The sequence below is a fragment of the Ursus maritimus genome, unplaced genomic scaffold, assembly GCF_017311325.1.
Source record: "Ursus maritimus isolate PB19 unplaced genomic scaffold, ASM1731132v1 scaffold_31, whole genome shotgun sequence".
NCBI classification, from domain to species: domain Eukaryota; kingdom Metazoa; phylum Chordata; class Mammalia; order Carnivora; family Ursidae; genus Ursus; species Ursus maritimus.
In genome coordinates, this window is record NW_024425675.1 from 9,039,284 (window position 1) to 9,056,688 (window position 17,405).

General features: G+C 36.2%; 2 protein-coding genes across 2 annotated transcripts in view; both read right to left on the bottom strand.

Annotated features, from left to right (window-relative positions):
• Positions 1 to 17,405, bottom strand: part of ANKRD26 (ankyrin repeat domain 26) — a 120,111-nt gene that overhangs the window by 66,954 nt on the left and 35,752 nt on the right. The window contains 5 exon segments of the mRNA XM_040645302.1: positions 4,150 to 4,301; positions 9,303 to 9,385; positions 14,636 to 14,708; positions 15,119 to 15,147; positions 15,774 to 15,872. Of these exon segments, the coding sequence (XP_040501236.1) occupies positions 4,150 to 4,301; positions 9,303 to 9,385; positions 14,636 to 14,708; positions 15,119 to 15,147; positions 15,774 to 15,872 (436 nt within the window).
• On the bottom strand, positions 7,068 to 8,900 carry LOC121106303 (coiled-coil domain-containing protein 144B-like). The gene has a single exon (XM_040645301.1). It carries the CDS (start codon positions 8,091 to 8,093, stop codon positions 7,170 to 7,172), a length of 924 nt encoding a protein of 307 aa, XP_040501235.1. The 5' UTR covers positions 8,094 to 8,900; the 3' UTR covers positions 7,068 to 7,169.

The following is a 17,405-nucleotide window of genomic DNA, read 5'->3' on the forward strand; positions in this document are numbered from 1 at the left end:
ACTATTCATCAGGGAAATGCAAATCAAACCACAATGATATACCCATCACCTCACACCTGTTAAAGTGGCTTTCATCAAAAAGACAAGAGATACCACTGGCAACGTTGTACAGAAAAGGGAATCCTTGTACACCATTATGGGACTGTAAACTGGTACAGCCGCTCGGCAAAACAGTGTGGAGGTTCCTCAAAAAACTAAAAATGGAACTATCATATGATCCAGTAATCCCATTTCTGGGAACGTATCTGACGAAAATGAAATCATTTCTCAAAGAGGTATCTGCACGCCTATGTTTACTGCAGCATTATTTATAGTAGCCAAGACACGGAAACAACCTAAGTGTCCATCAATGGATCCAGGGATTTAAAAAATGTGGTATGTATTTACAAGGGAATATTTTTAGCCACAAAAAAGAGGGAAACCCTGCCATTTGTGACAACATAAATGAACCTGGAGGGAATTATGCAAAGTGAAATAAGTCACACAGAAAGACAGATACTGTATGATCTGACTTACAGTGGGATCTTCAAAAAAACAAATTTACAGACTGGTGGTGGGCCAAAGGGTACAAACTTCCTGTTATAGGACTACTAAGTTCTGAGGGTCTAAAGTACAGAATGCTGATTACAATTAACAATACTCTATGATACATTGGGAAGTTGCTAAGAGAGTTGCTAAAAAAGAAATGATAATTATGTGAGGTGATAGAGTTATTAACACTATTATCATTTTACAATATAAAAGTATATTAAATTAATACAGGTATACCTTACACTTACACAGTTATCTGTCAATTATACCTCAATAAATCTGGAGAAAATTCAAAAATACTCATATGCCATTATATACCACTCAAAAATTGCAATAACCTGATTAATTTTGTTTGAAAAGAAAATGATTTGGGGGTGCCTGGGTGGCTCGGTCGGTTAAGCCTCTGCCTTCAGCTCAGGTCATAATCTCCAGGGCCTGGGATCTAGCCCTGCATCAGGCTCCCTGCTGAGCTTCTCCCTCTCCCTTTGCCCCTCCCTCCTGCTCCTGCTCTCTCCTTCTCTCTCACAAATAAATAAAAAAAAATTTTAAGTTTCCTTAAAGAAAATGATTTGGTAACTTTTGTACACTTTTACCCTACTATTTAATCCTAACATAAAAAGCTAGATTTACCAACAGAAAATTATAATTACCTTTTCATAGACTAAATGCATGCAAGAGAATATTATTAGCAAATAGCTACATAAATTTACAAAAAGACTGAAATTTCCCACAGGAGATTATCAATTTAGGAATTGAACATGAGCCCCTAAGAGCACTGAAAACACAAACAAAGCGAGCAATTATTGTTTTAAAACTGTTACACAGATAACTCTTCTGATTAAAATTTAACACCAAAAAAGAAGGATCTTCCTGAAAGCAATTATTGAACAATTCTTCTTGACCCAAATTTCAACAAGAAATCTATAATTACAGAATATGAAATCGCTTTCATTTTGAACACAGCTGATAGAAACAACTTTTAAATAGAAAACATCTAGTCAGTCACCTCAAACTTAGGGTGGGGGGGGACACAACTATGAAGCCATGGTAACAAGAAGCCACCACAACCAGTTTTAAATGTGTGTAATTGATCAATGCCCGCTGGCCTCACTCAACAACCAAGCAATGTCAGCTCCTCCCTTCTAAAAGAAAGCCTAAAGAGGGGACAAAATCCCTCCGATACACATGCCTTGAGTGCCAACCAATCGACCAGTCTCACCCAAATTACCATGGTGTTTCAGCTGATGACAAGCCAGTTAATTCTCTGGAAGTCCCCCAAACCTTAAACTCTACTCTTCCCAAACCCTGTATAAGAATAGCGGACTGCTCTGTCAGAAAAGACTGTAAGCGATCAGCAGAGCTCTCTTACTAGTAGGCAATAAATTCCAACTTCATCTTTTTATTTCGGATATTGAGGGCTCATAATCCTGGCAAGAATTTTTAAAGCCCTATAATAATTTACCACCATATTTCATTTTCCTTAATAAAATATAAATGAAGTTTGCTATTCCTTTGATCCATTTTATCATGATTAAAACTAACATAAATACCAGTAAAAAAATAAGTAGCAAGTAACCACAGTATTGGGCCCCCCAAATTTAAAAAATTGCATATAACTGGCAGGTTAAATTGTCAGAACGGACCCCTGTCAAACTTTCTTTTTGTTTAAGGGAGAATTAGTATCATGTTAAAAACAATACATGGAGGTGAAACGCCATTCACTCAATAAACATTTATTGAATAGAACTACATATGCTAGAACGTTTTCTAGGCACGACAGGTGAAATAAAATGACATCTGAGAAATTACGTCTAGATTTATTAAAGTGAAAATCAGTGGTAACCTTTCAAAAATCAGTTCTGGAGTAGTGGGAGTGAAAACTACTAGAGACAATTCAAGAGCAAATGGGAGGGAAATCAGGATCAGTGAGTGTACACGGCTCTTTTAAGGACATCATAGCTAAGTGGAATGATCATAGATAATTTTTCTTTTTAGTTTAGTTCAATCCTTACACAATGATGATGTAGTATTTTTGTAACAGTTTGAAGTTTTTAAAATTACATACATGTAGCATTAAGTGTTTCTTAAAAAAATGACAGACCAAGGGGACGCCTGGGTGGCTCAGTCGGTTAAGTCTCTGACTCTTGATTTTGGATCAGGTCATGATCTCAGGGTTGTGGGATCGAGCCCCGCATGGGGCTGGGCTCTCAGTGCCAAGTCTGCTTGTCCCTCTCCCCCTGCTCTCTCTCTCTCTGATATAAATAAATAAAATCTTAAAAAAAAAAAAAAAAAAAAAAAGCCAGGCCAAGCCATTAAATAATTCACAAAATTATACATCCAAAAGACTCCTTAAAAATTTTCTAGATATGTATTATATAACCCGATTGTCATTTTTTCTCATGCTTAGAAAGACCACAGAAAAACTGTTGAGTTTCAACAGCAGTGTTTCATGCTTGATAAAGATCATCTAACGATAGGATATCTTCTACTATTCAAAATAGTCATATTAAAATTCTAAAGAGCAGTAAAAGGGGTTCGGAATGCAGAAGATATTCCTATTTTGTAAACCAAATTTTCATAAATTATAAAATGTGAAGTCACTGTTGAAAATCTGTGTGGTGCATGTAGAAATATATTCTCTTTAAAAGGGAAGGATAACAGCATGCATGCAAGGAACCTTAAAAAGAAGATTCACTGCATTAGCAACATCTTGGCTTACAGCACAGGGGTCATCAAATCAAATGTTTACATAGAATATGGGACAAATCGCTGTATGAAATCTCTTGGTAATATTCAGATCAATTCGAGGGCCCAACATTTGATCACTCCTGCATTAGGAACCAAAACCAAAAACCTAGTAACTAGCAATTTTGTTGGTAATTATGTTAGAGCACCAGTGTAGCAGGTAACTTCCTTTTGCAACTCAGCAGATATTAAAAGTATTCTAAAATTTGCATAAGACATGACATCAAACCAAACATTTTAAATATACTTTCTTACACAATCAGTACACTGCAGACCTAAATTCATTTTTTCAAATGGTCACATACTATCTTGTCTTATACGGGAGAAAATTGATGGCTATTTAGACTAGCTCCAACTTTTTGATATGAGAATGCTATAATACATATCCTTAACATATCTGTCATATTTTATACATATAATAATGTATAATAAATGTCCTTAGAATGTATGTGTGTATGTGTGTGTGTGTGTGTGTGTGTGTGTGTGTGTGTTTACACAAGTCATGTTTTCCTATAGGATCTAGTCCTGGCAATGAAGCCGTTGGGATAAAGGGACAGCATATTTGAAATTTTTGAAACACACTGCTAAATCACCCTGCAGGAAGGATTTACCAATTTCATCTAACAGCAGTGTATAAGAATGCCTTTTCCCTCACATCTGCTAATTTTGGTTATTATTTTTTTAATAAAATATTTATCACTATGACTGCAAAAAATGGTATCTCATTATTTGCATTTTTCTGATTAGCACCCAGGATGGAATCGCCTTACTAAAAATATAAAAAGTTGTTAATCATGAATGTTAGCTCCAACTAGAATTTGTTTCCTAGGAAAATAGTAATTACCTACTATTTACATATTGCTATAGGCTTACCCATCAGAATCTTCATCTTCCATAATAGGACATAGGTGGTTATCAGTTTTTCCACTCGCTCTTTGTTGAATTAGTCCAGTAGCAGCAGCGGCATATATGCTTTCTGATACTGCCAATTTATCACTTTCGTGCCTCTTCCTTTCTTCAACCATCTTTAAAGGAAGTTTGATACTAAGGATAACTGTTACTACTTTACTCATTAAAAAGAACTTTTTCATTAATTATAAATTTTTTAAAGATTTTATTTATCTATTTGTCAGAGAGAGAGAGGCAGAGCACAAACAGGGGGAGGTGCAGGCAGAGGGAGAAGCAGGCTCCCTGCTGAGCAAGGAGCCCGATGCAGGACCCAGTCCCAGGACCCTGGGATCATGACCTGAGCCAAAGGCAGATGCTTAACCGACTGAGCCACCCAGGCATCCCAGAACTTTTTTTCATTAATTCATTCATTTGACTCCTCGTTTGTCATAATTGTAATCGATAAAAATATTTTGTGTTTAACTTTATCATTACAAGTAATTGCAATTTTTATAAATTCTGCTTCATTTCTATTTGAATAAAAACAGCGTAATTGGGACATGTGGGTGGTCCAGTTGGTTAAGCATCTGCCTTCTGCTCAGGTCATAGGGATCGAGTCCAGAGTCCAGCAGCCAGCTCCTTGCTCAGCCTGCTTCTCCCTCTGCCAGCACCTCCCCCTGCTTGTGCACTCTCTCTCGCTCGCTCGCTCTCTGACAAATAAATAAAATCTTTAAAAAATAAATAAATAAAATTTAAAAATGGAAACAGCAGAATTTTCCAAAATTTTAAAAAGGGCTTTCTACATTTTGTATTCATATCCACACTTTGATACCTAACATTCCCCACCCCACCCCACCTGACCAGCAGATACAAAGAAATAAAAAGACAAAGACACAAGATTTGTCATCTTCTGTCTTTACCACCTGGATTTTGCATAAACAGCCAGATTTAAAGGATGTGACATTGTAGCGCTCCAGGCACAAATAAGAAGCTTTCCTCTTTCTGCACTGAGCTATTCTTTCCCCAACTGCCTTTTACAATTCTTTTCTCATTTGGATCCTAGGGTTATCAAAAATTGACAGTGTTCATTAAAATATATGAACCAAAGGTCACCACAACACAAAAAGAACAGAGCGAAACTGATGTTAGTGTAGAATTTTGGGAAATGAGTCATGCTCCCCAAATTCCACATTCAATAACCATAACACTTTTTAGCTAGAGGGTATAAAAGTAACTATCAACTTCAATCCCATTTTCTGCTGATAATGGGAGTAAAACCATAAAAGGTTCAATGATTTGGCCAAAGTTCCTAAAGTGGCATTGCCTAGCATTTTATGGCACCAAAAGAGATGATACAATTCCTTAATGCTGAATCAGGTAAGTTATCAAATTCATTAAATTAATCAGATATATTAAAAGTGTGACCTTGACACAGTAAGTTAATACCTTAACTGGGGACGAGGTGCTTTGCTACTTTTTCTTTTAAAGGAGGCGATCTTGAGATTTTTGTCTATTTGTAAAATTCAATTCACCTCAAAAGTCAGTTTTCTCCCTTCAAGTGAAATACTGAAGATTTGCTGAAGGTTTATGCTACTACCTACATTATAAAAATCATACACATCAAATGTACCATACTTTATTAAACACAATACGAAGGTTTGACTCAACAGAAACATGTGAGAATGGTGATTTAAAAAAAAAATGTGGAGGGGGTGCCTGGGTGGCTCAGTCAGTTGGGTCTCTGACTCTTGATTTTGGCTTGGGTCATGATCTCGGAGTCGTGGGATGGAGCCCCACATTAGGCTCTGTGATCAGTGGGGTGTCTGCTTTTCTCCCTCTCTCTCTCTCCCTTTGCCCCTCGCCCTGCTCATGCTCTCTCTCTAAATAAATGAATCAATCCTTAAAAATAATTCTGTTTAAAAATAAAGGGAAAAAAGTGATGAAATACAAATATTTGTTTTTAAAAATATCTCAAAGTGGTCGTGTTGGAATTCTAAGTTCCAAGAGTGAGTAAAGCAGAGAACATTGCACATACTGAAACGATAAATAGAAGCAATAGATTGGTTTAGCTCAAATATTTGTTTATATCCTTTCTCTTAGTCATTGCTTCTTTCCCATTTTATTGTTTATGGAAATGCAACTTATATTTAAGCCAACAGATAAAAATAAAAACCCCAGAGATGGGGCACCTGGGTGGCTCAGCAGTTAAGAGTCTGCCTTGGGCTCAGGTCATGACCCCAGGGGCGTGGGATCGAGGCCCACATCAGGCTCCCTGCTCAGCAGAGTCTGCTTCTCCCTTTCTCTCTCCCTCTGCCTCTCCCTCTGCTCATGCTCGTGCACACACGCGCTCTTTCTCTCTCTCTCAAATAAATAAATAAATCTTAAAAAAAAAAAAAACCTAGAGATTATTGTATGTTTTTTAAAGATTTATTTATTTTAGAGAGAGAGAGCATGAGCAGGAGGGGCAGAGGGAGAAGGAGAGATAAACTAAAGCAGACTCCACACTGAGCCCAGAGCCCAACGTGGGGCTTGATCTCACAACCCTGAGATCACAACCCACGCCAAAACCAAGACTCAGATGCTCAACTGTGCCACCCAGGCACCCCAAGATAATTGCACTTTTTAAGCAATTTTCTTTATGGTTAGTCTGGTTCATGAGGTCACACGGTAGATAGCTAAATTAGTTTCCCAGTTCATGTGCCACTTGGGAAACTGACAGAGAAACTTAAGGAAAAGAAATCATAAGAATGCTTCCTGCACTCCTATCATTTACATAGCAGAAATAATCTATTTCCAAACACAATTACATATTTAGACAACCCATCTTATACGTGAACTTTTTTCATAAGTGGAAAATCAAAATGGCTCAGATAATGATAAAGAGAAAAAACAAAAGAGCAGCAGCAAAGTGAACCTCTAGCTCTTTTTAAGTTGAACTTTCTCGTTTTCCAACGACAGGAATCTACCTGTAACAGGTCTATCTCATTCTTAAACATTAGTATATCTTACTGTAATTCTTCACTTAGATGTACTTCTGATGTTCTGTAACTACATGATGGAGAAGAACTCACATGTTCTAATTCAGGTTCCATGCTTCTATAGTTATTAGTACTGTCGTTATCTGCATTTAGTGGCTTCTGAAAGGAGTCTTTTTTTTTCTTGTAAGTGTTTGTAATAGCAGAAATATTGTGCCTTTTCATTTGAAGCATTTCTCTTATTTCACGGGAGCATGCAAGCCAAAAATCGAAAAGGCTTCTTAGATCACTGGACGGAGGTATACATCCAATGTCTAATCTACAATTAGTGCTATTTTGGTTCATACTTGCTGACATTCGCATATCAAATTCTTGGTCCTCTTTCACTTCAAACGTAACGAGTGGGTTCCTTACATTTTTATTTTCTGTATCACTATTAAAACTCTCATTTTTGTTAAAAACATGCTCAATGTCTGGTTTACCATTTTCACAGTCTGATTTATTTCCACTGGATGAAATATTAGAAGATGACTGGCAAGCATATCCCAAGGACCCAGAGTTTGGACGAGAAAGAATGACATTTTTGAGACTAGGCTCTTTTTGTTCAGGAAATGCCTGAAATACTACAGGGACAGGCACTGCAAATGCATCTTTTTTCTCACAACCAAGTCTATCATTTGTTAAATGAGAAGGTATTTCCTTTAAGTTTGCTCCTTCTTTAAAGTTACCATGTCGTGATTCTTCTTTAGGATAAGTAGTAATTTTGTCTTTTTCACAAATAGCACCAAATTTCCGCTTTAACTCACTGGTGATGAGTTTTAAATTATTTTTCCACTCTAATTTGCCTTTCTTGTTCCACATTTTCTCATACTGTTGCACAGAAGGATGTTCTGAATATACAGATATATCATCCTTTCTATCATGTTTCTTATTCATTTCTGGTTCCCGAACCATTTTTTGCAGGTGCAAAAGTGGAATGTTACTTTGATGGATCTGATTTTCAGATGTCTTTTCTGCCAGGATACATGTTTGTAAAATAACTTTATCCTTATGTAATCAAGTATGGACAAAGAAAAATTAGAAAACAATTAAAATTTAACTGTTAAATTTCTTAAGCTATGTTAGGCTGCTCCTAAGTCACTGGATTGTCACTAAGAAGTGAGAAATAACTCACCCTAGCCTAAGACAGAAGAAAAACATAAATCCATAAACTTCATTTTGTCAGTTTTTTGGAACTAAACAATTCATTACATGTTACAGCTACCAAAAAAGGAATTAGATGATTTTTAATGCTACAAACTTAAAACACTTTATCTCACCATACCTTAAATAGTGAGCCCCTACAGTGCATGTGAGGATATTTTTTGAAGATTAATAACTAGAGAATAGGCAAACATTAAATTATTAGAAGCCAAAATCAATTAACAGCAATCAGAAAGAAAACCAAATTCCTAAATTTTAATTCAAATTCTATACTATGATAGTGTTATACGTCACTATACATTATCTGCTTGTATCCAGCTCTAATATATTGTAATGCCCACTGAGTGGATACAAAAAATTTAATAAGACTCACTGATTTCCTATGCTGAAATGAAATAACTGAAAAAGTTATTATTACTCAAGCACAAAGGTCCCATCCTGGAAGGAGTGACTCTACAATAGGCAACTGTGTTGATTTTATGACCCCGCTCTGTGAAGTCAACAACACAGAGATCACAAGGCAAAATAAGTCTTTAATCTGGGCATTAGTAACTGGCAATACAGAACTGCACATTTTGAACCACTGAGAATAATTACTCCTACACGAATCTAAGTCAGTAGTCATTATTGTCATACTGCTCATAATTTAACTACTTAAACAGATGATTCAATATTTGATGTTACCTTCTTTATCATGTAAAAATTACAAAAACGCAAGCAAACAATATTTGCGATTTTTTTTGGTCTCAATTCCAAGGATAAAGTTTAGCTGTAAGTTACTATAAAATCTACCAATATTTTAAGTTTTGTAACTTGTAAAATTTTATAAAAACTAAATACTAAGTTATAATCTGTTGACTTCAATATGGCCGTTCAAACGATAATTTCGTTTGAACTAGGTTACATTATTAAAGCAGGGAAAACAATATCGGAATATTGGAAATCTAAATTTTTACATACCTGCAGGTGGTTATTTTCACTTTTACCAAGTCTTTCTTGCTCTTCTTCTGATGTCATTTCTAAGTTTCGTTCTGAGGACAAGTCTATATATTTAGTTAAAATGGACTACTTTTAGCATGGTTAGATAAAAGTTATAACCTTCATAAAAATAGAAAATAACATTTTATCGATTACGAGTTTAAATTACACTCTTTAGCTGAATATTTACTTGAAGAAATACTTTTAATTATCGAAAACTTCAACAAACCATTTGGGAAATACTAAATGTCACCAGGTTAAAGGCATACAAACATCTCAAAGATTCATTCACAAATTCATCCACCTAACATCCATGAACAAAACAACCAGAAACAAAATTTGAAAAGGCAGCAGAAACATATAAAATCTCAACAGACTATTCTTCACCTTATACCAGTACCTCTTAAACAACACCTTAAGCTTCAACTACATTATTCATGGTTTACAAAATTACTTGTACTTTTGATGCCATTATCAGTGTACAACCTTCCCATGGGTGTATGTGCCTGATGAGAGTAAACATTCCTGAAATGTTTTCCTCTACTACTTGGCAAATTTCTTCACACCTTTTAGGACACAGACTGCTATGTAAAGTCATCCTTGATTATGGCCTTCCTTCCCCACATAAACAGGTGTCTCTTTCTTTGGGGCTACCTTACTACTTTACAGATTTTTCCAGTGCATCTTCACCACCTGAACTGCTAATCACTTCTTTATATACCTATTTCATTTCCTCCTACACTGTGTGGAACAATCTCTCTCTCCCTCTCTTTTCAGAGAGGGAGAGGGGGAGGAGCAGAGGGGGAGAGAGAATCTTGACCAGGCTCCATGCCCAGCACTGAGCCCCAGACAGGGTTTGCTCTCACAACTCTGAGGTCATAATCTGAGCTGAAATCAAGAGTTGGACACTCAACCTACTGAGCCACCCAGGCACCCCTGTATGGGACAATCTCTCAAATCATCTCTGCATAAACAGTCTTTATTTTACTCAGTAATTATTTACTGAATTCCCGCTGAATGCTAGGCACCCAGGTTTAAAGAAGCCTGTAGATAAAAGGTGTCAGGAATGGTTTTTCTAGAGATAATGCCTGAACTGAGACTGCAACAGTTGAGGTCAGCCAGATTCAAAGGGGGTAGAGGGCAGAAAATGGGGAGAGTATGCAAGGCTGTAGTTAAGACAAGGGAGAGAAGCACACAACAAGGTAAATATTTGTCTAAACTACAGGGATCCAAGAGGAAGACATCACCAGCAGTTCAGAATGCCAGAGAAAAGGGCAGACAGTAGAAAGGGTTAGAGCGTTTGGCAGAATTCAAGACTATGAAAGCCTTATGTGTAATTTTAAGATACCCGGACACAAATGTATTTTCAACAGTTCATAGTCATATTTGCATTTGAGACAGATCACTCTAAATGCTGTGGAGAGCAATGAATTTGAGGGGCATTATAATAAAAGACGGGAGATGAATTATAGGACAGTAATACAAAATAGAGATGAAGCAAGCACACCTGAACTGACAGAATGGCTCCAGAAATATTCAGGATATAAAATTATCAGGGCCTAGGACAGAATAAATCTGCACTAAACGAATAAACACAAAATCTTGGATCCCTAGAGAACTAACCTTGCTCATTACCTTATAAAAGGCATCAAGTGAGAAGAGAAATAATCTACATGAACTGTTTTAAGTTGCTTGTATTTATTTTATAATTTTTCTCTTTCGTATCTTCCTGTGTTACAGGAGCCTGTAGGTGTTTTGTCTTAAAAGTCCTGCTTCTTGGATCCACCAAGCTCATGAAGAAGTAACAGCAAACAAGTCAATTGTATAGGTAAACAACTTTGAATTTATTGCCTGTACTCACTACTCTAGGAGCTAACTGAAAATCTTTTGAAAATACAGTGTTAATTCTACAAGTAAAGAAAGAACATAAAACTACAGGGGTGAAAAAAATACTGTACTATTTATTAGTACAGACCTGATCATATGAGAGAAAAGGCACTGAATTAACTGGTACATTAAGTAGAGCACACATTAGATGTGGTTAATCAATAGACGGAGTCTCTTAGAATTAAAACTGATTTTCCATAGATCATTTTTAAATGATATAGTACTATTTAAAACCAATATTCCATTTATTCATTAAAAATAATAAAGGAGGGCGCCTGGGTGGCTCAGCTGGCAAAACAGCTGCCTTCGGCTCAGGTCATGATCTGGGATTCCTGGGATCGAGTCCTCCATCAGGCTCCCTGCTCAGCTGGGAGAGTCTCCTTCTCCCTCTGCCCCTCCTCCCACTCGTTCTCTCAATCTGTCTCTCTCAAATACATAAAATCTTTAGATAATAATCATAATAATAAAGGGACACCTGGGCGGCTCAGTGAGTTAAGCGTCCGTCCGACTCTTGATTTCAGCTCAGGTCATGATCTCAAGGTCCTAAGATCAAGCCCCCCATCAGGCCCGGTGCTGAGCATGGAGCCTGCTTGGGATTCTCTCCCTCCCTCTCCCTCTGCCTCTCCCTCCCTCCCCACTTTCTCTCTCTAAAAAAAATAAAAATAAGAAAGCAAGGAGATGGACTATGCATACAGAGCTGAGAAGATGATAACTATATAGTAAATCCTAAACGATTCCCGTTACTGCTGGGAAAGCCAACTCTAAAATAAAGTCATAGAGAATACAGGAAATAGTCTAATATTTCGTTTGGGAAGGTGCTTTTATTAGGTACAGTGAATATAGTTTAACCAATACTTGTGAATTTAGAGCTATAAAAATAAAGCTAAGAAATTATGTTTTGAGTAAGCAATCTTTAGATCGCTACCTAGTATTCTCAACTGGCTCCAAAGTTCTAAATATAATCTTGCTACCCGCTCTCAAGCGAATGCAAAAAACTAGCCTAAAGGAAATTACTTTCTCCTCATTCTTATTCATATGTTGTTTTGCTTAGAGCAAGAATGCAAATGTCTTGCTAAAAGATATTCTGTTTGGTTGTAGGTTGCAGAAAAGGAGTAAACACAAAGTAATTTTTGCCACAAAATTAGTTTTGAAAAATCAGAACTATGGTGAAGTCATGGAGAGGTTGAATTCTCTATGATTCTTTATTACCTTCTTTGCGCTCTCTGGTTTCTGGTGGCTGTGATTCACACAGGTCGTGGAGTTTATAATTCTCTAACAGAAACACAGCTCCAATATTATTAATCTTTTCTTTATCTATTAAGGTCGTCTGTCCAAATTCTGTGGGTGCTGACTGAATTTTGGTCATCGATTGTGATATAGATGGGCACCTATCATCAACCTTCAAATCCCTGTATCTTTGACAAGTCTCATTATTCTGGGTCAAACCAGTGGACTCCCAATTGGACAAATCGGAAAACAAAGTTTCATTTATTAGAATGTAAATAATAAGACAAACTTGACTAATCCGTATAAACTCTTTTGTCAAAGAAGCAGTCCCATGTCCTGTTCTTCTCCCACACATACTACTGCTCATTCATAACTTACTGTATTTTACATGTCCTCTACTTGCCATTCACACAGATGAATTTAACTGTCTCTCATGTTTTTTATTCTCTAGTATTACATATTTTAACTCACTCACCAAGCTCTATTACATATTCTGTATTCCATAAGGACTTTTGTTCACTAATAATTAAGATTTTCCAAGGTATGAATTTTTTTAGTAACAACATTTATGTCTAACCATTTATTTTATGTTTAAATACACACCGTGTGTTCTGAAGACATGGGTTTTAAAAAACTTTTAATGAATGGTACTACTTTAATTACAATGAGATCGTCTTTCCTCAATGCACCAATATCTTCAGAAATGTTTAAGCCTTGGATAAACATCATAAACTTACGTGAGAAAAGCAAGCCTCGGCTGATCTAATCATTTTCATGTAAAAACAGAATAAGTCTCAGTCCACACTAGATCCAAAAACTACAGTGCCATGAAACAGAAAATGTATAACAAAACTATTTTCCTTTTTTTTAAACAAGCTTGTCTGATTTAAACCTCGTAAGGCTAGTGAAAGAAAAAAGCAAGAAATGCAGAAATTAAACCTTAATGCCCATTTCATCACAGGGTCCCTTTATCATTTTGCATCCATGAACCCTTATCTGGTTTAAAACAGTCCTCCCATGTCGTCTCAGAATCCCCTGAGTTCCAAGGTCCATCCATTCATAGGGTCCAAGAGGTCAAAACTATTTTCACAATAATGCTAAATGTTATTTGACATTTTCACTCTCATTCTCTTATTACGTGTACAGTGAAGTTTTCTAAAGATATGATACGTGATAGTATCACAACTCACATGATTAGTGGGTCATAGCTCGAATGCCTAACAATGTATGATTGTGTATGCTTGTATTTTAAATGTTTGTTTTAATTTTTAATATTGTAAATATCAACAGATGCAACCCACTTAAACAGAAGTTCTTTGGAATTCCTAATAATTTTTAGATGGTATAAAAGGACCCTAAGGCCAGTACGTTTCAGAATTACTGTTTTAAAAGATTGTATCTGCCAAATATTAAGATATAACTACTTCCCGCATTTTTAATAATCAAGGACACCATAGACACACACATAGACACACACACACACACACACACACACACACACACACCAGTCTGCTAATGAGAACATCTGTTAGGTTTAAGATGATCAACAAAACACTAAGATGAAATAAAATTAAAACACAATTGACATGTTAGCAAGTGAAGCTTTACACTAGATAAAGGTCAGAATTCATATAAACATTGTGAACAATGGAAAAATCTTAAAAGTCTACTAATTAATTTTTAGGAATCCCTAGGAAGTAAAGGGATTCCGAACTGGGAACTTTATTTATTTATTTGTTTGTTTGTTTGTTTTTAAAGATTTTATTCATTTGACAGAGAGAGAGAGACAGCCAGCAAGAGAGGGAACACAGGCAGGGGGAGTGGGAGAGGAAGAAGCAGGCTCCGAGCAGAGGAGCCTGACGTGGGGCTCGATCCCAGAATGCTGGGACCACGCCCTGAGCTGAAGGCAGACGCTTAACGACTGAGCCACCCAGGCGCCCCAGAACTGGGAACTTTAGGATTTCAAAACATAAAAGTAGAAACTTGAGCTAAAGCTTCATTTTTAAAATCTCTTTTTCTTCTCCTTGTAAATATCTTTTGTTCAAACATGGATATCAACAATGATATCTACCTTATTTATGTCAAATTCTTTGGTTAAGTTTCCCACACATCCAAAAAAAAAATCAGAATAAGAAGAGAGTGAGCATTGAAATATTTTAGTGTACTTCCTTCCACCATTAAATTTGTATTGTAAAATTTACCTGATGTGGATGCTTGTTTTTTCTTAATTTCTACTGTTTTATTAGGAACAGAATCCTTCACTTCAACGATAAGCTGAATGGGTATTGAAACAATATGATTAAGACATAATGTACATTTCATTCAATTTGTAGTTAAAAATTCAAAATAAAAACATAAAAGGTTTACCTTCGAGTAAGGATATTTTTCAAGAGAATCTAAAAAGCAAAAAGAACATATAGTTAACTATATATAAATGTGAAAGTCAACTAAACATTCATGCAGTTACTACTAAGCTGAATTGTCATGCTTCCTTCCAACATTAAATTTGTATTGTAAAATTTACCTGATTTGAATGTCTGTTTTTCCAGCTCTACTGTTGTGTTAGGAACAAACTCTTTCATTTCAGCGGTAGGCTGAATGGGTATTGAAACAATATGATTAAGACATAATGTACATTTTATACAATCTGTACTTAAAAATTGAAAAAAATATAAAAGTTTTACCTTCGAGTAAGGATATTTCTCAGGAGAATCTAAAAGGAAAAGGGACATATAGTTAATTATATCTAAATGTGGAAGTCAACTAAACATTCATGCAGTTAGTACTAAGCTGAATCCTCATGCTTGGTGCTGAAAATGATTACATTAGGTTTTGGTGTTCTGTTTCTGGAGACAGGAAGGTGGGTTAGGACAGCAACAAGACAGAAATACGAACCCAGTATAAATACTGAAAAGAAAATACGAAGATATGTTCAATAGAACATGCAGGTAGGATTTCAAAAGTAAGATTATGTTTCAAATGACTATAACTACAACAGAAAAGTGCACATATACCAATGTGAACATGCTGATTGATGGGGAGAAAAGCAATTTTTGATCAGAGGAACAAATCATAAGTCTGGGAGGATAAACGTGAAAGCCAATGGTAGAATGCAACAGCACACCCTTAATGCAGTACAGCAGCATCAGTTATTCCATTATACTACAAGTATTTACCATGTTCTTCAGTCTGTCCTGTAATTTAGGCAGTACACAGTTGTGATGATAGTTCAACTGAATGCATAATTTAGTTTTCATGAGAAAAAGTGTTTTGAATTGATCGGCTTGGATATACACTTGTAGGATAATAGTTAATAAAAGTATTATTTTTTGTCCATACCCATGTGGGCTACTGGTATGCCTACATTTCTTGTATCCTCTACTTTAGCCATCTTAAGGTTTCTTGATCCACTCATGCAAGAAGGTATATAAAACACATCTAAGAAATAATGTACAATAAGCTTTCAATATGGAGATATGACTACCAAAATGGAAAAAAATAATTTAACTGCCACAGAATTTTTAGATATTGAAAATCTTTTTTATTGCAAAATCAGTGTCATACTTATAGTAACAATTTTAGCATTTAGGGAAGGAACCCTATAATTTCTTTTGTTTCCAAAATTAATTTGATTTGGTAGATCATGTCAGTCTTTAAAAGGTTTTTTGAAACAGCTATCATATCAAAAAATTACCTATCTTAAAAAAAAAACCAACAGTCAAAGCTTCCATATTCAAATTAATCTCATTTGAATAATGAATACCAATGCAACATATATCTTTGATGCCTGAATAGATCTGAGGAGGATGAATGCGAGGCTATGTTTTACTCCAAGTCTAGCACTCCATCTGCTTTCAGCATTCTTTGTGGAGAAGCTGTGATATAATCTGTTTTTGCAAATACACTCAAGCCATCTAAAGCGAATTCTCTTGAGTTTCATCAACTCCAAAACTTCCTAGCTAACATGCTCTTTCTTCCCTCTTTCCCCTCACTATCCCCCTTCTTCAAAAGTACTTTCTGGGGGCACCTGAGTGGCACAATCTATTGGGCCTCAGCTCTTGATTTCAGCTCAGGTCATGATGTCGGGGTCCTGGGACTGATCTGGGCATTAGGCTCCAGGCTCAGCAGGGAGTCTGCTTGAGGATTCTCTCTCCCTCTTTCTTTGCCCCTCCCCCTGATCGCTCACTCTCTCTCTCTCATTCTCTCTCCCTAAAACAAATAAATAGATCTTTAAAATAAGTAATTTCTGGATCTATAGTCTTGATTGTCCTGCTTTTACATCCCTTTTATTATGGATTATCTCCACCACTTCTTTCCTCGTTGTTTAGCAGGTAGAATCTTACCTTTATAACCTCTATTTCTGGATCTCCTTGCTCCCCTCTAGCTAAAAACATGCTCAGAAATAAAAACAAAATAATACTTTTCCTTGATCCTATTAGGTCTTGAACTAGCCAATGGCCCTTCCAGATTTCTCTAGAGGGAAGTCTATACCCTTGCTACAGAGCACATGACCCAAGGACCACTGACATTGGCATCACCTGAGAGGTCAGAATGAAGAATCCCAGACCTGCTCCTCACAACGTGCATTTTTAAGAAGGTCTTAGATGATTCACTAAAATGTGAGAAATTCTGGTCCATACAGAGTCTGCTGCCACATTCCTTTACCTCCACTTAACCTTCTAGAAGCAAGCCTCAAGTTCATCACTATCAATTCTCTAAAATTGAAAGTGTATTAAAAGTCATAAACTTTCTAATGGACAAAAGTCCAACATCAGGGCTAAAGCTTCCTTGATTGCCCCCTACCTGACCTTGCTCTCTTCTTCCTTCCCATTCTCTTATTTTGCACTAAATGATAATAGCTTATGAAGTACCACCATTTTATATGACATTAAGATACATATATTTATAGCTGACTAGGACACAGCTCTGCATAATCAGCTGCATCAATCCTTAATGCCTTCCCAACAGTGA

What these genes read in the sequence shown, in the direction of transcription:
- LOC121106303 (XM_040645301.1), bottom strand. Translation starts at nt 8,093, where the DNA reads ATGGTTCGGGAACCAGAAATGAATAAGAAACATGATAGAAAGGATGAT.